Source organism: Tetrao urogallus (assembly GCF_951394365.1).
Source record: "Tetrao urogallus genome assembly, chromosome: 2".
In the NCBI taxonomy this organism is placed as follows: domain Eukaryota; kingdom Metazoa; phylum Chordata; class Aves; order Galliformes; family Phasianidae; genus Tetrao; species Tetrao urogallus.
In genome coordinates, this window is record NC_136814.1 from 102,757,409 (window position 1) to 102,779,965 (window position 22,557).

At 43.5% G+C, this 22,557-nt stretch overlaps 1 protein-coding gene across 1 annotated transcript in view; it reads left to right on the forward strand.

Annotated features, from left to right (window-relative positions):
* The window catches only part of KLHL29 (kelch like family member 29), a gene marked incomplete at both ends in the record, with an annotated part of 244,358 nt that overhangs the window by 207,638 nt on the left and 14,163 nt on the right, over window positions 1–22,557 (forward strand). Inside the window, 4 exons of the mRNA XM_079550118.1 lie at window positions 3,280–3,478; window positions 6,528–6,710; window positions 9,325–9,505; window positions 17,958–18,151. Of these exons, the coding sequence (XP_079406244.1) occupies window positions 3,280–3,478; window positions 6,528–6,710; window positions 9,325–9,505; window positions 17,958–18,151 (757 nt within the window). The remainder of the gene's footprint in view (window positions 1–3,279; window positions 3,479–6,527; window positions 6,711–9,324; window positions 9,506–17,957; window positions 18,152–22,557) is intronic.

The window sequence follows — 22,557 nt, forward strand, 5'->3', positions numbered from 1 at the left end:
GTAGACCACTCATAAGTGATTCCAAACAAAGATCTGAGAACAATTTCAGTTTGTCCAGCAACCCAGTATGAGAAGAAAATATCCTCAGGGTTACAAGCAGGCACAAATTGCAACTCCAGGGAGTGCAGGTTGTTGTCTGCAGAATGTGGCAAAGTACGCTGTGCAGGTTTTCTGCTGTTGTAATGAAAAACAGTAATATCAGGAGCTACCATAGGCATTCCATAGCTGTATAAGGAGCAACAGAAAGACAAAAATGGAGAGCAAATAACAGATGGTAAGAAGGTTGAAATGCGTTACAGTGCTTATTCTAGTCTTAAATGAAAAGGATAATAGTCGCAGGATATTTAATACAATCATAGCTGACAGAGCTAAGAAGCCTTGTAAGGGAGAATCCAAAAGAAAAAGGCTGCTGATTGCCTAAATCACTTGAATGTTCTTAAATCAGTGAGGCTAAATGAAATTCACCCTTGACTATAGTGCTTAAAAGAGCTGGTGCAAAAAGCCATTGGTGGATAAAAGCCTCTCCTGTCTTCTAAAGACAACACGATGGTACGTACTCTTCAAATCCCTTGGTAAAAAACACTGTTATTATGTGTACCCTTAATGCCTTTGGGGATGAGCCTGAATCGCGGCTGCGCGTGGCCATGCATGCACACACACATATACAGAGCTTTTCCTGGCTGGTTGTGCAGGGGGGAGAGTAAGAGTGAAAAGTGACATGGGTTTTGATATGTAGCATTAACTTTCAAGCTGAGGAAAGGGAGCAACATGTTCTAATTATTATTCCCCTTCGAAACAAGCCACGAGCTCAGACAAAGAAGGAGAGAAAGGGTGGGGAATGAAAGAGAGAAACAGAATCACATTTTCTCACTTATCTAATTAAAGAGAGATGGGCGAGCAAGAGGAAGAGCTCACCATGCTAATGCAGCAGTGATGCCCCATTTATTGTGGGCAACCTGGGGGCAAGGGACTCATCCAGGAATCGCCCAGCACTGCTCTGGTTTAAATTCCAGATATACGAATTTAAACCAACCTCTGGGACATCCTGGTGCCTGTTGGACCCCTCATCCTAATTCAGTGCACACCTATGCTCGTGCTTTATCCTTCTTCGTGGTACAGCTGCTCCTTGTACAGCCCTGCTCTCACACGTGCTGCAGCACCAAGGGAAGTTGCTTGCTCTGCTACAGGTGTATATATTTCACAACTTTATTTAAACTGCCCTTTAGCAGCTCTTTCTGCTTCCTAAGCAGGCTGTGATGGGGATTAACCTCCCCGCCGGGGCTTGTCTGGCTCATCCCTGTGTACTTGCTATCCGCATTATTCCTGTGTCCCGATTCCACGTTTCGTCTTGGCTCCCTTGTAAGGTTAAACGCCCCCAACCTTCTTAAAAAAAGCACTTCCTGAAATCAGAGCTTTGCCACCCACTGCCATATGTCCACTGCTCCCTCTCCTACGAGCTATGCTTAAGGGCATTATGGTATCTGCAGCCAAGTGCCTGACATTTGTCACTCTGGGGAAGGGGAGCAGCCAGTTCACCTCCTAAGAAAGCTCTATAGAAATGGATTTCAGCAAGGGAAAAGAGAGGTGCCTCTTTTTTCCTTGTTCATGGGCTGATGGAGTGATCCCAAGCCTTACTCAGCCCCAGCCATGTGGTCCTGTGCCATTCTTGAGGTACAGCATGGAGCCACACGGTCACCAGTCACTGGGGATTTGTTTCAGAAGAGAAGCACTGTCATTTTTCCTTTTGCATCACTTCTCTGGCACCGAACAGCAGCAGGGTAGCTAGACCTAAACCCATTGTGCCCTAGGTAAAATTGCTGTCCTCGTTCAGCCTGTGACCCTGGTTGTCTTCCCGCTGCCACGTCCCTGCTGTCTTGGGTAGGGTTCAGCTCACTGCAGGTGGTAAAGTGCTGGCTCTAATTGAGCTTGTACCAGGCTGACGTGGCTCTCAGGCAGGAAAACAGTGTGAATTCATTGCCACTGGAAGGAAAAATCCTGTTTTCTCCCCAAATGAAACTTGCTTTTTCCATTAGAGTTGGGAAAGGGGAAGCCCTGGAAGCAATCCTAGTCATTGCTGGGTTCTCACCTGCCTGCCCAGCCCTAAGGAGAAGCCCATTAGCTGGCTGCAGCTCTCCTATCTCCCAGTGACCCTTCCATGTCCCTGCTCCTGCTGTGCCTTGGCTCTCCTGCTGCTTAAAAACCTGCCAGAGCCAAGGAGCTTCTGGAAGAGCAGAGGCATGTGCAGGCCAGCAGATGCTGCCAGTGCCCAGCGTTTCTCAGGACTATGAGCCTCAGGAATATTTGTTTGCATCCTGACCTCAGTCCCATGTGAGGTCTTTGGTGGCCACAATTTTTATGCCTGTCTATTGCAAGAGATTATCTTTTCTTGCTGTGCTCCCGTTGCTTGCCTCCTGTTTGCGTGGATTTCTTCTCAAGGACCACATTTTCCCATTCAGCTTCTCACTGTATTCCGTGGTGCTTTATGGTAGAAACACATATATAAAAAGAACAATCTGTGTTTGGGCTTTTGGTTTTTCGATCGCAGTTTTCTCTCATGGGGGGTTTGTTCTCCTTTAAGCCATGTTCAGTGACAGACAGCTTCATTTGCTCAGACGTCCTTTGCCCTCCCAGGTTTAATGTATTTATTTAGAAGATGCATCTTACTGTCAGTATTTGTATAGCACCCTCTGGAGTCCAACTTCTCCAAAATCTAGAACTGCGTTATTTGTTTCCCCAACAAATAAACCTTATTAATTAAAAGATGGTGTTATTCATCGACTTCCATAGTGGTAGTTAAAACCCACACTATTTGCCAGCTTTTGTTTCACATCCACAATGCCAGCATAGTCTTTTCTGTTTGTTTGTTTTTTCTCCTTTTTTTATTTGTGCTGTAACAATCACTCCTGCATTTCAAGGTTAATTCTGAAAGCTTACCTCATGTCTCCTGTGCATAAGGTGTTACATTCAGCATGTGTTCAGAATGAGCTTTTATTCTGAAAGCCCTTCGTACAGCTGTACAACACGCGTTACCACCTTTTGAGGATTGTTTTCATTCCCTCTGGGACCAAATCCAGCCCTGATAACAGAGCATCAAAGGCTGCATCACCTCTGGCCTACCTGAGCACCAAGCACCAGTGCAAAATCCGTATCCCCAGGACAGCTCCAAGGGTAGCGTGTCTGCAGGTTGGGGGACAAGGGACAGTTTGCACAGACGGAGGCGGAGATGCCGAGCAGCTGAACAAAGGCTGCAGTGCGTTGTTGTTTTCTCCCTCTTTGCAGTACGCCGCGGAGCTGCTGGCGGTGGTGCGTCTCCCCTTCATCCATCCCAGCTATCTGCTAAACGTTGTTGACAATGAGGAGCTGATAAAGTCTTCGGAGGCCTGCCGGGATCTGGTGAACGAAGCCAAGCGTTATCACATGCTGCCGCACGCCCGGCAGGAGATGCAGACGCCGAGGACCCGGCCCAGGCTCTCTGCAGGTAAAACAAAACTTCCTTCAGCAGCACCAGCTTGCACCCCGGTACAGACCAGGGCATGCTCAGGGCTGGGGCACAGACCTTGGCTCCTTCCCTTTGCTCGCTTTCCAGCATGAACTTGGCAAAATGTTAAGCTCTGTTTGCAATTCCGCTTTGATTGAGCATGGAAGAGCGTGGTGACGCATTGGATCAGGTTGCCCAAGGAGGCTGTGGATGCCCCATCCCTGCAGGCATTCAAGGCTAGGCTGGATGTGGCTCTGGGCAGCCTGGTCTGCTGGTTGGTGACCCTGCACATAGCAGGGGGGTTGAAGCGGTCATTGTGGTCATTTTCAACACAGGCCATTCCATGTAGGAGCCTCTCCCACTGGCCCAACATTAGGAATTTAGGTGTACATTCCTGAAACTGGATTTAAAAGGGAGCTTATAAGCAGTAGGGAAATGAACTTTTTACATAGGTAGATAGTGATAATACAAAGGGGAAAGGTTTCAAACTAAAAGAGTGGAGATTAATGTTAAATGTCAGGGAGAGATTTTTCATTGAGAAGACACTGCTGCCCAGAGAGCAGGGGGTGCTCCATCCCTGGAGGTGCTCAAGGCCATGGATGGGCCTGGGCAGCCTGAGCTGATGCCAGATATAGTGGTTGGCAACCCAGCCCATGGCAGGGGGTTGGGACTGGGTGATGTTTGAGGTCCCTTCCACCCCAGGTGGAATTACAAGCTTTGGCAGAGACAGTGAGGGTCAGTGTGATGTTCCGTCACTGTCCTGTCGTCAAACCCTCTGTGCCTCAGTTTCTCTGGCTGCAGGAAGAGATGAATAATAACATTTGCTTCTTTGCCATTCAACCTCTTGCAAGGAGCAGCTGATTAATATTCATAATTAAGCCTCACTTTCACAGCCCTATGTAAATGTATTCTTGCAGTCCTGCAGTACCAATACAGACAGTTGTGCCTCCAAAACAAATGGATACAGAGGATAAATTCCCTTTTAAAAAACCCTTTTCAAAATCCCACAAATTTTCCTTTTTGGAAAAATACACATTTAAAAAAAAAAACAAAAAAACAAGTGTGGCAGCACTGTGTCACGTTAGTGTTAGAAATATCCAAGGGGTGGAACACCTCCCCTGCAAGGACAGACTGAGAGAGCTGGGGCTGTTCAGCTTGGAGAAGAGAAGGCTGTGGGGAGACCTAAGAGCAGCCTGTCGGCATCTGAAGGGTGTCTGCAGGAAGGAAGGGAACAGACTCTTTAGCAGGGTTGCTTTGATAGGACAAGGTGTAATGGCATTGAGATGGCATATCAAGCCGCATCATTTGCTGCTTCTGGAGGCTCTCATCAAGGCACCTTTCAGAAGAATGAAGTGTAGAGGACTTTCAATAACAATCTACCCTAAAAAGTCTTTCACTGAAGACGACTAATGGTGTGATGTTTGAAGGGATTTTTGAAAAGTGCTTATTTTATGTATATAAAATTGTAGGTGTAATATGAACCATTTCCAGAAGCTTGTTGATGAGGGAAAAGTGATTCTCGCAGGGTAAGAGAGGGTGATTATAGTTTTTTAGGTCAGAGCTTAATTATATAGAATCGTGTTATTTTGCATATCAACGGCATTCACGTAGGCACAAAGGATCTCTAAACATCCTTTGTGGACTCACTGCTGCATGCCACATGCCCTCTCGAGGTCATTGATTATAATCAAGTTATGTTGTGCTCAGGTGATTAGCTTTTCTGGTATGTTGCAAAAATAATGATCTCTTGTTACTGAAAAATATTTATTTAAAACTCTACCGCACTTTGGCTTAATAACTTGTAAGAGAGTAACCTTGTTTGAATGACAAATATATATATATTTTAAAGAGCTAATGAAAAACAGTGATAATCCGTTCCTCTGAAGCATTGCTCAGTGCTGGAGCTCCTGATTTCTCTGGCTGACAGCCTCACTTCTGGGCACCTGTACGCACTTGACTCTGAGCTGAGCACCGTAACAGATCACAGCAATGGCTCTGGCCACAAGCAGAGCTCCTGAAGTGGCATTTCCTTCCAGTTCGTGCTCCAGCTTCTGGGTCTGCCCTTCCTGGCAACAGATTGCACTGAGCCTTACAATTTTAACACTTGTTGCTTAGCACTAAATCCAAATTATCCCCAGCACTTGGCACTTGGGGGTTAGAGGCAGAAAATGTCCCAGAGTTAAACTGTGACCCACAGTTGCAATCCACTGCAATGAATGATTCTGGAGAACCTTGTGGATCAGATTTGATGTACTACTGGCTGAGATTCAAGTGGGAGGAAAAAACGTAGAGATTTGGCCTGCAAAAGTTTTGTCCATTTGCCCCAGCAGAGAACTTGGCTTGCTCTACACCTTGTGTGCTGTGGGCCTGGGGAAGCTGTTCAAGCACAGATAAATCTCAGTTAATGACAGTAATGGAGCAGAAGCTCTTTTTCTCCTGTTTCCTAACACTTGGTCCATTAAGACCCCCATTAGAGGCTTGAGGAAGAGTTTCCTGCATATGGAAAACCAGATTTTTCCAGGAAAAGCAGAAAAAAAAGACCCTTGAAAATTATCCAAGCAAATATGTGGATAAAGAAAGTCAGGATGAAGAAAAGTAGCCATAGGCTAAACCTGCTGTGGAAGAACAACCTTCTATAGGTTCAATCCCAATATATTTTGTCTAAATAACAGTCAAGCTCCAGTGATATCACAGCCCTTGAGAAAATTCTCATTTCCTTCAGCAGAACAAGGATTTGATACGTGTGGGTGTCACCCAAAGACTGTTGAAGTCACCAGACGTCTTTACATGAGAAGAACTTTTTTACTTCTTTCCCCTTTAGAATGTTGTCCAGATGATGTGCTGCCTTCCCAGTGACCCCCAGCATGCTCACCCCCCACTCTCCCCACAAGTTTTCCATTTTTCCTCACTCTTCCTGATTTGATTGTACAAAGACAGATGCATCCACAATGTGTTACAGCTGCTCTGATGGCTGAGTGCTTTTTGTAGTCTCCTGCCTAGTAGAGAGGTATCACTTTCTTACAATGCTCTTCTGCTTTTTGAATCCTAGGTGTAGCTGAGGTGATAGTCTTAGTTGGGGGCCGTCAGATGATTGGCATGAACCAACGTGCTTTAACAGCGGTCACTTGCTTAAATCCTCAAAACAACAAGTGGTACCCTTTGGCCAGCCTGCCCTTCTATGATCGGGAGTTCTTCAGCGTGGTCAGCGCTGGAGACAACATTTATCTTTCAGGTGAGCAGCAAACATCTGGGGCTGGGAGAAAAGCTTCCTCCTTACAACACAGACAGAACAAGCAAAGAAGGATATGTTGTTCCTGGGGGATAAAATGAAAAAAGACAAGTGAGAGAGGGGCTGGGAAAGGGGATTTCCATGCTTTTATCATTCTCCGTTTCTCTGCCACGCTAGCGTGCTCTCGAAGCAGTCAAGAGCAATATTTTGCTGTCGCAACATCAAAAAAATAGGCCTGACAACCATCAGGCATGCAAAGAGGTTCCACTGCCATAGTAACACAATTTAAAATATTGGCTGTAGTTGAGTCTAAATGGTGGGTTATGGAATTTGAGACAGACAGGCTGAACTGCTGAATATGTGACCTACACTTACAGTATTTGCTTACAGGGGCATTCATTTCTTGTACTTGTTGTTGAAACCTCTCTTTTGACAGTAGTCACTAGCCCTATAATCTTCTTAGTTTCAATGAAACTGAGACCACGCTCCTTAAAAGGCTTTAACTCCCAAAGTAGCTGTCTGCTCTGTGCCTGTAGCATTGCAGTGTCTGGTTATTTGCAGTCTTGTGGTACCTCTGCTTGGCTGGAGGGCGAAAAGCAACTGCTAGCAGGCTACAGCTTGCTCTGATGGCAGCAGTGCGGAGGTTTGGGGATGAAGGAAGGAGTCGGGGCAGGGAGGTGCAGGTGTGTGGGATCTGAAGACAGAGATGCACCAGGCAGTACCAATAAGAGTTACAGCTGTTACCTTTCCCTTCTGGTGTAACCTCACTACATTTTCTGCAGTAAATTGCTGCCTGTGGTGTTAAATTCCATTAATACTGCATAGAGGCCCTAAGGAAATAAGGAAAAAAAAGAAAAAAAAAAAAAAAAAAAAAAGGAAATTATTTGTTTGGCATTTTCTGCCCATGCTCTTTTTGGTGCCAGAGCGAAAGCCTTCTATGGAGGCTTTTGACTTGTAGTTATTCTTAGCTGGAGCACTTTCCAATAAGTAAAGATATTTTAGATTGTGCCTTACCTGCTGGCAAAAGCCATCGAGTCCTGAATTCAAAGCTCATTTCAGCTCTTTCCCTTGAATTTGGATGAATGAGTTGGTGGTACTCAATGGATAAAATAGGAGAGCTGGAAGTCCTGCATGACTGGAAACCCAGCACAGTGTCACTGGATATTTTGCTTTGCTCAAACTTATAAGACATAGGAAAAACATAAGGGAAACCAATAGAAAAGGGACTGAATTCCTGCAAGCTCGAAGCACTGGAGTCCGCAATGCATATTGTAGGTTTTGAGAGTGAAATAGCAAGGAGAAAGCCTGGGTTTGTCATTAAACCACAGAACTGAAAGACTTGTTTCTTTCCCTGGCTCCACCTAAGACTCCTAGTGTGGTCTCAGATAAATCATTTTGCCTGCTTGTTCTCCAAAATGGGAATAGTGAGGCATGAAATAAGTAGCTCCATTGGGAGCTACTGTGAGAAGTTTAAAAACTGCCAGTATACATATGCAGAAAGCCAGCCATATCCTGGACTGCATCAAAAGAAGTGTGTGAGGCCCCACCTACAGTGCTGTGTTCAGCACAGAAAGGATGTGGAGCTGTTGAAGTGGGGCCAGAGGAGGTCCATAAGGATGTTGAGAGAACTGGAACACCTCTGCTATGGAGACAGGTTGAGAGATTTTGGGTTGCTCAGCCTGGAGAAGAGAAGGCTCTACGGCTATACCATGGCATTCCGGTGCCTAAGGGGCCTACAGAAAAGACAGGGAGAAACTCTTTGTCAGGAAGTGCAGTGAAAGGGCAAGGGATAATGGCTTTCAACTAAAAGAGAGGAGAGTCGGATTAGAGATAAGGAAGAAACTCTTCACTACATGGGCAATGAGGCCCTGGCAAAGGCTTCCCAGAGAAGCTGTGGATGCCCCATCCCCAGAGGCCTTCAAGGGCAAGTTGGGTGGGAGCTGGTGGGTGGCTGCTCTGCCCAGGGCAGAGGGTTGGAACTAAAAGGTCTTTAAAGTTCCTTTCAACTCAAACCATTCTATAATCCTGTGATTTCACTTGAGCATCTTAAACTGATTTGAAGGAACAGTACAGCTGGTTCTTCCATTTATCAGCAAATGAAAATAAATAAGAATTTTGTCCTTGAAAATCAGGCATTAAGCCTACAGTGCAAGCACTGAATCTGTTCTGCCCATGTATATGCTGCTTTGATCCATCACTGTATGAAGCACTTAGATTTCATTCTGGACTGTGTCTTGCATCCCAGATAGGCTATGCCTCATAATACCTTCTTGCAAGTGTTGCAGTAATTTAATAGACTGGAAGTTATTTATGAACATTGGAAAGGGTCTATCCCCTTACGTACTTGTCCCTTGAAGTCTGACATCTTGATTTCTTCATGTCATCTAATGAAAAAAGAAAAAAAAAAAGCCTTTGGGACGCATGAATAAATGACACAGATATGCATCATCGGAACAGATGCTCGGTATTGAGGGTGATTTATTTTAATTAGTCAAATGTCATTTGAAGAGTTTTTACTTTGTAACTGGCTTTGATTGCTGTGTGCCAAGCTGCTCCCGTTCCAGGAGCTCATGTACTTCTCCCCTTTTTCTTCCCCTCACCCACACGTTGGTGCCAGGCGGCATGGAGTCGGGTGTCACACTGGCTGACGTCTGGTGTTACATGTCCTTGCTCGATAACTGGAACCTCGTGTCCCGGATGACAGTCCCCAGGTGTCGACATAACAGTCTGGTGTACGACGGGAAGATTTATACCATCGGAGGGGTCGGCGTGGCAGGCAACGTTGACCATGTGGAAAGGTAAAAAAGAAAGAAGAGTGGCGGTTTGCTGGCGCTTTGACTTCTCGCTGTGCTAGAGGTTGCTTTTCCTTTTAAAGGACGTGTCGAACGTGTCGTACGCGTTCAAATAAGCTTTCACAACTGCTAAGAAAGGAGGGAAATATGCAGGATTAGATTTCTTTTAAAGCTTCAGTGGAAACCATTGTTTCGAAACCAAAGATGAGAGCTGCCAGATTGTTTGTTGGTTTGCTCAGGGGAGGGAAGGGAGGAATTAAGCTTCTTTGGACACTTCACACAGATTATACAGTGAACTCGATAGACTAATAAATGTCCTCTGAATTTGGTACTGATGGAAGTCTTAGCAGACCTCAAAAATCCTGCTTTTTTTTTTTTTCTTTTTTTTTAAATTAAGAAAAGGCAACAGCAAAGTAAATTTCACATCTGCACCCTCCTGGTAAAGCATTTCAGCTCTGACGTGGCTGGAAGGAAGGCCCTGCCTTTGGTGCTCTTGGCCTGGGACTTGCTAAGCTTAGAGTAAAACAAGCAGTGGAAACAGGTTTGAATTCCTGGCGAGAGAGGCTGGATAAAGATGGTAAAAAATGGAGGCTTCTCTTTTCAAGAAGAATTCAGATATTTCCTACTCTCACACGAAGCTTCAAAAAAGGAAGGAACAGAAGCACAAAAGAATGATTTTACAGAGTGGAGTTCCAAAACCAATATCATGTCAACCACAACACTCAATAAAAGCGTAATAACTTCTGTGCATATCAGTGTTCTCATTAAAAAATAGAAACCACTGAATGCAGTTTAAGAATATTCCACTCCAAAAAGATTCATATATCCCTAGCCTTACCCAGATACATAAAAGTGCACTGTGACAATAGATGGGTGATAACATTTTTGTGAAGGGTTTTCTCTTACTGAATCTGGCAGCCAAAAGTATGAGCTTTCTGTTTGTTAGTCAGTTTTAAGAGCTGCATTTGAATACTTCAGCAATGTTTTGAGGTAGGAACTTCCTGGTACAAGTTGCCTTAGCAGAGAATCCAAAAAGGAGTATGCAAAAAAGAAAAAAAAAGAGAATTTTTCAAAACAGTAGAATAAAAGGTGCTCTTTATCTCTTATTTCTGTGTTTGGAGGTTGCAACATTTATATTCCATTTATGCAGAGGCAGAGCATTTTGTGTTCAGATTTTTTTTTACCATGTATCACAAATGCTGGATACCAAAGCCTAACCAGAAAGAAGCTTTGTCTTGTTCCATTTTCGAGCACTTGGAAAATTAGGAAATGTCCAAAAGTTTTGTTCTTTATGTTTTGGTACAATAGTATGATTACTTTTTTTTTTTTTTTTTTTTAATTTTTTTTATTTTTTATTTCCAAAGGATTTCTGCGTAGTTCAGTGCTTGAGAGAGGCCAGTTTGTGGAATTATTGAAGGCTACAGAAGGAAAACATCTCTGTAAGACACTGGCTGCAGGTCTGGAAATTGTAGAGGATGAGGCAAGCAGACAGAGAGCAGATGGTACCTGTCTTATGCATGGCCAGGAAGGTCTGTCTGGTGCTGAGTGATCAACGTTCACATATGCCCTTAGTTTTGTGTTTCTCAGTCTTCACAGTTCCAACACTGTTTTGTCAAGGAGAGAAGGATGTGACAGAATAGCCACTGGAAAGGATGTGTACTGAGGGAAAAGGTCTGCAGGTAACATTCCCTCCCAGCGCAGGCATGGGCAGCTGACTTTGGTGATGCTCTCAGCAAGCCAGGGAAATGCAGCAGCAAAGAATGAATAATAAATAACAAATAATAGCAGTGAATGCAACACATGAGTGTTGCTTCACTCTTTACTCTGAGTTTAAGGTGGGCACTGCCCTTGGGACTTGCTTTGAAGAAAATCTCACTGTTTCATGAAGATTTTTTTTATTTCTGAGGGCATTTGTCTTGTAATGTAAGGTGGGAAATCTTTAGCTAAGAGAAGTGTTGTCTTGAATGTGGGAAGAATCAAGCTCAGGAGAGATAAACAGTCTTCCATTCCATCTCTTGATACAGACCAACATCTAAATAATGCTACCGCAGAGAGATGTCTTGATAAATGTCCTTCATTAAAGTCTTCCTTTTCATTTTTCCCAGAGTCTCATTTCTTTCTCTGCTCTAACTCTCATGGCCTCGCTTTAATAAAGCATCCATAGTGTCGGCCAGCTGAATACACCCCAGATGGAGCAAAGTTGCCCCCCTCTCTTTTCCTGTCGCCGTTGTCACCCAAGCCTTTTACACAAATGACATTGCACTCTGCAAAGTCACACTCAGGCCCTTGGCTACCCAGCACAGCTCAGTGTGAGCAGCCCTGCTAGCTTGCACTTGTAACCACCCCACCAAGAGACTTTTATGTAGGAAAGTAGTAGATTTCCTCCCTATCATTTCAGTGCACGCTGTCTCTACCACAATAAGGATGTCTTGTCATGGGGATTTGCTAAGCCTGTGGTTATAATTAATCTGCTATTGTCTATAAAGTGACTTGTGAAATGCAGCCATGGAAAAAGTACAACATGGCCTCTTTTGGGTTATGCCAAGAAATGAGAGAGCTTTTTGGATGTTTCCTTTCTTATTCTTTGTACGACAGTGGGGAATTACAGAAGCAAACAAGCCATTGCTGAAGCCGTGTGTTTTGAAAAGGATGTTTCAGGGGTCTGCTGTAGAAATGCAGGTGAGAAAAAGATAACCTTCATAGCTGTACTGAGCAAACTCATGCCTTTTCAGACAAAAGCAGTCCCCTTTCGGACCAGACAGCCAATTTTTTTGAGCGTTCAGTAATTGAAGAGTGGGAATCACTGCATTCATCTTTGCCAGCAGTGACGCCATCTGAACATGGGGTTGGTACTTTCAAAAAACAAAACAAAGCATTGAAATACAGAACATCACCACTGTAGTTGCTCAGTTATCTGTTGTTGTATGCTCAGTTCCTACTCAGCTCTTGACGTTGCCCTCTCTTTTTCCCCCCAGTGAGAGCTACAAGAAGCTGGCCTCCCTCATATTTATGTGGGGGCTGAATATTCCTCTTTGACTATTGTGCTGGGGTTTTGGATGGGACACTGAGATTTTTGAGTAGACCAATGTGGAGCCAGGAGTTGAACTTAATGATCCTGATGGGTCCCTTCCAGCATGGGATATTCTGTGTTCCTGTTCCATCCCTCCAGAGGGGAACCTCTCTGTCATTCCAGCAGGTCTTACAAAAGCACTATATTAAAATAACAATAAAGTGACATGATCACATGCTCCAAGTTATGTGATGCCAAAAACTACATTTACCTTTGCAGGTTTTGTCCCTCAGTGTTAAATTTCAAGGCTGCACCCTCTTTTTAGTTGTTTTTCATCCCAGATGGGGCATCGTCGTCCTGTTATCCACCTCAACAGAGCTATGGGGATTTAGCCAGGCCTGGTGAGTAATACAGTCCTGGACTGTGCCACCAGTGAGAAGAGAAACACACTGGACATCCTCTGGGCCATCTACCGCCTCCTTTCATGCACATACATCTTATCTTTACCAGCAACATTTTGCTTTCTTCTTATTCCTCCAGCTGAAGTGTGATGCACCCAGCTCAGGCCAGATTTCAGTGTTTTCGGTGGCAATGTGGAGGGCACATTTCTAGTTCACAGTGACTTACCCTGACTTCACCAGTTAGCAGCCCGTGCAGGTGGAGTCTGTGGAGTTTCTTGCTACAGCTGGTCTCTGAAGATGGCAAAAATATTTTCTCCCAGTTTTCTTCTTGTTCTCCACCTGTTTTCTGGGAATTTTTGGAATATTTCATCCTAAGTGGTTAAAACATTACAAGGATGCTTTTATTCCACTTCATATGTAAAACTGTACATGCCATTACCTGATTGCACTGAACACATCTACTGCACCATTAGAAAGCATTAAAGCAAGCAGGGACCATCGAACTCCTAATTTATGGCATCAACTCCTGAGCTCTTCTGTCTGTACTCTCACTTGTGTCACTGATGCTGAAGGGTGTAGCCTCAACAAAGAATGCTGGTGCCACTTAAATCAGTGGGTGTCTTCCCATCAACTTCAACACAGTTAAGACTTTTTACCCTTTATCGATCTGTAAAGAGGCAGTAAAGTCCTGTATTACACGACTATCATAAACAGACAGGTAGGAATCTTCTATTACTCATCTCAAAACAATATGCACCTGCCAGGCTGGCTGAGTTATGAGCCCATTCTTGTGAATATACATGGTATACATTCAGGGAGAGTTATGTTTTTGGAATGGCTGTTTAGGAAAATAACGGCGTGACCGCAGTTCTCAATCAAGCCCCTGTGGCAAATTTCTGTGTGACAGGGAGCGAGTCATTAGGTATTAGGCTAGAGAGCATTACACTTTCTGTCTCTTTCTGAGATATGACTTGAGTTGGGAGGAGGAGAAATGAAGTGGGTCCACGAAGTAGGATTTTAGATAATGGATGGGCCTTGTAATATATGCAATTTGAGAGGCGAGAAGACTGCTTATGCTGACAAGACAACGTATGTGACTAAAAGTGTGGAAATGTGGGTGCTTTGTGGTTATTATCTGTTTGAAGGACAGAAGAAGATGAATCCCCTTGACCTGACAGCACTTTTACAATAGGGTTGTCTAAAACTGGGAGATTACTTCAGCTGGCAGTGTATACTTGGAAGACAGTCTAAAAAATTCAACATAAAAAATAAGCCTTATAAGCTTTATAAACTGCTTCAGAACCCACTGTTTTATTGATGTCTGAAGAAAATTAAATATATAGCCTTGTGCAAGAATAGTTTCTTAAGCTCCTCAGAACAGTCAAAAGAATATAAAAAAGGCAAAAAATAGTAAACCATTAGTATGGTTTTAAACAACATGTGAATCATCTGAAGAGCAGATCAATATGACACTGCACAGCTTCATTTTGAATAGCAGCTTTCCTGCAAACAGAATTAAATAATGTATAAGAAACTGGAGAGTGTGTGTCTGTAAGCTACTGACCATAGTGGAAGGATTTTATAAGGAATAAATGAAGATACTGTTTAACCTAGGAGAGAAATTAAGAGACTCTTGGGGGAAAAGGTGCTATTTTCAGGTACTGAAGAGAACAGAAGTCGACTAAGCAAGGAAGCTTGTGGATTGAAGTGAAGGGCTTTTCTGCTGTTAGTATCAAGGCCACAGGGGAAGAAGAAGAGAGGAGGTGCTAAACCGAAAGAGTGAAGCAAAAGGAGGATCCAAGCCTGCAGATGAAACTCTGAGCTTGGAGACTTTGGAAAAGTAGCAAGGTTATTTCTGAGCGTGTTTTCCTCACACCTGGGCTGCATTTTTTGCTGGGTTCAGATCATTTGCCGTGTCAAGGGTGTATAAATAAAACATTGAGCATAACGCCTGCACAAGGGTCAAGTGAGAGAACACTGTCCATAGCATGCAGGGACTGCAAAACATAAGGAGTCCATAACATGAAGTGAAATGTCCTTGAAGTGTCAAGTTGAGCAAATTGGATGGGCTTTGTAGGCCCTTAGCCAAGGACAGGAATGGACACATTGAGACTACAGGGAGCATTGGAGGAGAAGGAAGAAAAACTTTGGCATGGCTCAAAGCCAGCTCACATTAAGTCTCCATTTATGTCTTCAAACAGGGAATCAAATGCAAAGCTTGACTAATGGGAAGAGATCAAAGTGATTATTTTTTAAATCAGTTCCCTCCCTGCTGGCCTTTGAGCAGCATTCAAGGAGGCAAAGAGCCTCACCAGCCCCAGTGACGGCAACACTGGAGGCGGAACAGAGAATGGAAGGGCAGAGGGCAGAGAGGCAAAGTGTTTGAAGTTGTTTCCAGTTCTTACAAAGGTTGTGAATATTAAACTTTATTCGTTTTTAAACCAATTTAGTTAATCCAGTGCTAATCCCTGTGTAAACACATTGAGAGTTGATTTGAAAGATAGAAATCTGCCTTGTGGTGGAAGTCTTAAAGAGCTTGCACTACTTAATTTGTCCTATAGAAGGTGAAGAGGTGACTTTATTCTCTTCTGCAACTCCATACATGAAGGAGAGAGCTGATAGCAGATATTTTTATAATCTAACAGAAAAAAAAAAAGGTGGGTGGGAGATGAAGGCTAGAAATCAGGTCTGCAGTTTTGCCAGGAGGTCACGAACCAGAAAAATCCAGTGGAGCAGACTGAAATTAGATATCAGGAAGCCGTGAAGACACTTCCTTCTCTTTTTCAGCAGCAGGAATAAGTTTGGCACTTAAGGGCATTGTTTCATTGGGCAGCCTGTGTAAAACCCAGGTTGGGTGGTGGTGTTGGCTGGATGAGAATCGTCTTCCACCTTTATGGTTCACTGACTTTTGAAACCAAAGGGCACTCAAGATGAGCGTTGTGTTAAGCTGTCTCACTTGCACCCGTGTCCCATGGACTTGCAGCCTTTGGCTTTCAGCAGATGAATTGAAACCAGTCAATTTTGGTTTCTCGGTGGCTGTTGAAAGAGCAGGACACAGAAAGATGAATTCTGTCACTGTAGAGCATAACCGTGAAAGTGAGCGAAAAATGGGATGTAGGAGGCCTGAAGTCCCCATAATGAGAAGGAGCTGTTGTTTTTGCAGTTTGAATCTTCTGCCAGTATTGCTGTAGATGTGAGCCTCAGCCACATCCAACCTCCAGCGAATTTGAAGGATATATATTCATTTGTCTGAAAATGTATTGGAATGATCAGAAAATGATTAACAGTAACGTGCCTGTCTTGAAAACAGAGGTCTGCCAAATTTCTAACTAATTTAATCAATTTCTTAACCAGTTTTAATACATAACAGCACACCAAAAAATTATTTTTGAATTACCAAACCCAAAATACTGCAGTAGATGAGTTGATGAAGTTTAACCGAAAATCAGTGTATGAAACTCTTCATATAGTGTGACATTCTGCCAATTTTGCTTTGGGCAAATGCAAGAGATGCGGCACACAGTGCTTTCCCTGGAAGAGCTGTTTGTGTAGTCAAGCACGCATCAGTAGTCTCTGTTTTGGTACCAAACTTTATAAATCAGCCCAATATGGGTTTGTCCTCTTGAACGTTCCCAGCACCATGTACTTTAATCTCATTCTTTTTCTGCCCTTTGATCACTTTGTTGTAGATGAATTTAATTTCTCAGTAACTAATTTACAGCATTGTAAAATGCAGTTCTCCACGCTCATTATAAGGGACTTTACCCATTTTTTTCAGTTAAAGTTTGCCTCCCTCTTGCTTTTCCTTCATTTATGAGTATGTTAATTACTTTCAGCGATATTACTTGGAAACTCATTAATGCATTTTCATTAAGAACATTAGCTTGTGCTGTTTCCACCAGTCACATCCCTTTTGCCACTCGTACTTTTCCCGACTTTGGACAGTGAGGATTTGAGGGGCACGTTACAACAGGAGAATTCCCCTGTCACTACATCATTTTCTAGAGACGGATTCGTGGCCGTGGATTCATTTAATGTTCTCCTATTGCATTTTACCAATACTAAGAACAAAAGCCTGAAATGGGTGATGAGGGCTTCTGTTTTTGCAGTACGCAATTTTGAGTAATCGCTACTCAGGCAAGTCCTAGTTGACTGAATGTGCCATTACATGAAAATATTGAAGCCTAAGAATCACATTATTTTCCACTGTCTCCAAGACTCATTTTAGAGCAGCTATTTGGATCCCTGCCACATTATCTTTAAGAAAAAAAATTGACGTCTGTACTTGTGACATTGTCTAAAATGAATCTTTATCCATGGATTATTAACTGCGTATCCCTTATGGTCAATGGCTTAATTAAATCAGATAATGATGACCTTAAAACTAATTTATCACTTTCATACACACTCTTTCTGTTTGCTTCATGTCTAATATAGACACGCTGGTAAAATCTTATCCTAGCATTTAGATTTGCAGCATCCTGCAATGAAGCACATGGTTTGCACAATGGAAATTAAATGGAGGCAACTCACTCTGGCACAAAATGTGCCCCGCTGGTCAGTTAACTGGAGCAAAAAGAGCTATCGTGTCACATTATAGCACAGGTGAGATCTGTTCCACGAGCTGAACAACTGAAGTATATGAACAGTTGCCTGCCTGCTGTTGCTATTGGATATCACTGCACTGATTTGCAAGAATAATCTCATTGTACAGTCATTAATAGAAACTAATTAGAGGAAGACATCTTAACAAAGATGTCCTGAGTCTCTTTAACTTGGACTAAAATGAGGTTTGAGAGGCATGAACGGAAAATAGAACTAGCTTTCTCTGTGCTTTTATCAATGTTTTAAAAGCTCAGAAAAGGCATTAATTACACTATTTACCAAGTCGTTGAATTTGTATGATGTTAAAAAATACATTTCCACCTCTGCTTTTCTTCAGCTTGTCAAGCTGCCTTTCTGTTTTATTCCAGCCTGCTTTCTCTGCCTGTCTATCCTGCCTTCAACTGACACTGCATCATTGCAGCTCACTCTGATGTTGTTGTAGGTACGACACCATCACCAACCAGTGGGAGACCATCGCTCCCCTGCCCAAAGCTGTGCACTCAGCTGCTGCTACTGTCTGTGGTGGGAAGATCTATGTCTTCGGTGGGGTGAACGAAGCCGGCCGAGCTGCGGGGGTCTTGCAGTCCTACATCCCTCAGACTAATTCATGGAGTTTTATAGAGTCTCCAATGATCGGTAAGGGAATCGTGTTGTCAGAGTAAACCCGTATTATGACAGAAATCTCTGCGCTTCAGGTATTTTAATGCCTTTGCAGAAAGCAAATGGGTTGTGGGGAGGGGGGTGTGTTTGTAGCAGATTGGCAGGAATGCATGCATTTTATACAAGAGAGGCAGTTATCTGGATCTTCAGTGAAGGCAATTGTCACTCATTAATACAGCTAGTTATCAGCTAGAAGTGATGAGTTCAAAGTAGAGGAGAAAGGAAAGCAGTTATTAGGTGTGGACAACTAGTAATTTTAGACCCAAAAACTGTGAAGTGCAGTGAAACTTTATCCTAGCATCGTGTGTTGCTCCATGCTTTAAAAAGCACTGCTCGGTTATTGGATTATTACCCACGTGCCTGTTCAAATTGTTCCTGTCCTGTAGCAAGAGGTGGTCATTCTTAACTGGGATATAGCAGTGGTGTGAAAAGCATAGAGGCTCCAGAGTCTGAATCCTCCAAGACATGTAGATTATTAAAACTGTGTTTATTAGCATGTGATGCCCTAGAGCTCTCTGAACATTTTACAGGACAGAGCCAGATGCTCTACAGAAGAAGGGCAAGATGAGGGGGTCAAATTTTCTACTACACCAACCAATTTCAGATGTGCAAACTTCCAAAATGCTTAAAAGATTGCAGTTTATTTGCTTTCTGTGTCAACTTGCACCCTAAGAGCTGAGGCTGCTTTTGGAAGCAAGGTTTAGCATTCAGGCTCACAAGGACATTCCTGCAGGTAACAGCCATCAGGAGCATGTGCTCTGTGCTGGATGGGTGGCTATGGGCAGCTTTCCATCTGGATGTGCTCAAACACCTAAAGAAGCAGCACTTATGCAGTCATTGCAGAGAAGCTGCTTGGAGACTGCTTTTGTGTCCCAAACCTCTTAGTCATGCTGAAACGTCATAGAATCATAGAATCATTAAGGTTGGGAAAGACTTCTAAGATCAACTTAGAACCATCGACTTACCATCAATATTGCCCACTAAGCCACGTCCATAAGTACCAAGTCGACCCTTTCCTTTCACACCTCAAGGGATGGTGACTCCACCACCTCCCTGGGCAGCTGTTCCAATACCCGGCCATTCTTTCTGAGAAGAAATTCTTCCTGCTATCCAATTCAGACCTCCCCTGATGCATCTTGAGGCCATTCCCTCTTGTCCTGTCATCATGACAAATAACGAGTCATGGTCTGAGTGTTCAGCCTGGTAGACCAAGTATGAGTAGGAAGTAATAAATGACACGGTATACAGTTATGAGGCATTCAGGCCACCTAGGCACATTCAGAAAGCTAAAACAAGCTTGTTACTATTATTATGACTCTCTTCTCAGTGTTTCCTAGTAAAAGAAACCATGAGGCATTGGTGTGGCCACAGCTGGAGCCTCCCTGGTGAAGGCAGCACTGCTTTCCAGCTCCCTTGCTGCTGTTTGTGTCTAGCCTAACATAACATGACATGCATATGATGCAGCATGAAGCGCCCAGCGGGAGGGCGTTAACCAGCAAAAGTCGTGTTTCTGTAATACAGCAGTGCAAACAAACCTACTGCCTGGCTTTTTCCATCACAAAGCTACAGCTGCCACTGTTCATTTAATCCACTGACTGACAGTATGAGGTTTTCCAGTTCTCAGAGCGTACTGCAAAAATGAATGCATTATGCAAAGAAGCGTTCCTTTTCCGTACCGAGATAGTACAAGTGCCAGCCACAGAGCTAAGCAATCATTCCCTGGACTCATTATACTGTCTAGCAGGCATCAACACTACATGTATTTGGAAAAACCATCCAAACCATCCAGAGGTGAGTTTGTCACCAATCGATATAGCGGATGCGTATTATCATTTCCTAACAAAAATACACAAAAGTGAAGTTAGAAGACAATGCTTCTGTTTTCTTAATGTAAATAAAGTTAATTAGTTAAGTTGAAGGCTTAAAATATGTGATGAAATGTGGAGTTGCTGTGTGTCTCTGTTGGGAAATGTGTAATGCCAGATTATTTGCAAATAAAGTAAAACGTGGGAGAAGTGGAGAACCAGTGGAGAATATCCAGAAAAGTGAGCTGATATGATTCTTCTTCTTCTCTAAAAATGCTTTGGGAATATTGGAATACATTTTTATTCCACCAGCTCTACAAGAAGCAGAGTATCACCTGTGCTTGCAGAGTATCCCCAAAGAGCTGAATGATACTCCATGATACTCCATGATACTCCATGTGCAGTGCAGGCAACCTTTACTTAAAAGAAAGAGGGAGTAGGAGGCTTGGAGTACTTTTTAGAAAATGGAGATGAGGTGAACTGTGTGATTGCTGGTGTGCTCTCGAGATCCTCAAAGCTTTTTTGTGCATGTTTGTGAATTCTTAAGGTGTCCCCCTGGGCTAAATAACCTGAGACATCTGACAGTGAGTTGTGTGGTTTAAGATCACTCCAGAGATCAGTGAAACCTCTTTACTTCAAATGGTTTAACAGGTTATTTAAAAACACCTCAAGCATGCTCAAATATGCAACAGTAGATGCAGGTGTTGAAAGTACCTGAGGTGTCTGGAGATCTTTAGGCTGGTGTTACCTGCTCAAGTCACTGTGGTATTTTGCAAATGTCAGTGAGCTGAATGCAGCATGGCACGTGATTGAACCTGATCAACACCCAAGGCAGTGCTGGCATCAACCGTGGCAAGGGAAAGGGTCATTTTAGGATAATATTAATAGAGGTGAAGCAGGCTGGATACTGAAATCTTGTCTGTTCAGAGGTATGGAGTGGGGACCCGTAGCTCATCTACTCAGCTTAGCCCTTGCCCTCTTCTGCCTGCCTTTCTCTTATGCATAAGCATTGAATCCAGCCCCAGTTTCCATTTATTTGTAACCCACATGTGCCGTGAGGTGACATGAGGTTGCTCCACTTCTGTTCTCCCAATATGTGGAGGCAGCAGATGTTCCTTTAGAAACACAATCCACAACTCAATGTTACTCAGACAGTGGAGCATCCCAGGCCTTTCCCACTGCACATTTCTGGTAAACCACTGTGCACAAACATCTCTTCTTGCATTTGGAGCTGTTAGAAGTTTGTTGCTGTTGAGCCAAAGTCCTACAACAGTAAGTGAAGCCAGGCTGCATCCTTGCAGTGCCTGCCTTTCTGCACCTAGACCATTGGCTGACTGCTAAAAATACATTTCTTGCCCAGCTTCCTAAGTTTGGTCCTATTTAGGAAGATAGCAGTAGGCATGCTGAAGCCAGTGATTGTAAGTAAACCTAATTATCTCGTCACTGCATCTTAGTTCATGTTGTGTCTTCATATCAAGGCACTAAAATACAGCTTTGCTGGTACTCTGAGCAGTCTGTATCTGTACCGGTGTAACTACAAGTTTTGATTAGTGCATCTGAATTTTTTTAAAAAAGTGTTTCTTCATTGACACTACTAAATTCTAAAACCTACCGAAAACTGTGGGAACACACAGGACAAAGATCTACGAGCATTTCTGATTTCTAATCCACGTGTCCAGTTCTTCCCCATACTATTCACTATTCAACTGAAATGGGACAACCACAGAGCTAAGAGTGCAATAAATATATGGAAAACAGTGTTAGCAGCATCTGCACGTTTCTATTGCTCTGTTTGATGTCTTAAGTTTTGTTAAAATACATAATGAATCATTCCCATGTTCCCAAAGGTAGGCCCACCAGGCCCTCCCCTGGAGCACACTTGCCCACCAGGACATTCCTCAGCTTGCTGTCTCCTGTGTCCTAAATCCAGAGAGTGCAGACATCCCTGCCCCATGATAACAGCCCCATGCCAGAAAGGCTGATGACATCCAAGACCTTGCTGCTGTATCTGCACCTCAGCCTCCCAAGCTGTGTGGAGGATCAGACCGCAGTCTCACAGCTGCTGAGGGACACGGTCTTATCCACAGCTGTGCCATTCTTGAGCTTGTCTGCATAGTTTCAGGGATGGGAAGAGATACTATTAAAAGCAGATTTAGCTTCTGTTAACGAGTCTCCTTTCTCCAGTGTGCTTCACCATGTGAATTGATGTCCTTCCTGCAGCCTCCTGTGCCTGTAGGGACACCTCTGGTTGCAGCCGAGTCGGGACTAGTGGCACATTGGCGTTTCTTCCTCCTTCTTAAAACGTTTGGCTGGTTTTGTTTCATAACCTGTTTCTGTATGGAGCATTGTTTTCATGCCACTTTTGTCTCTGACGGTGTGCTTTACTGGAAGGCAACAAAAGATCTTTAAGCAATCGTGGATGGGAAAGCAGAACTATGGTAATTGACCACATAACGTACCAAGAGATCTGAGAGCCACAAAACACATCACAGACAGCATGCTGTTGTTACGAATTGAGCACACTGGCAGGTTAAATTATAAACCCCATGTGAAGTGCACCTACAGCTCAAGGATTGT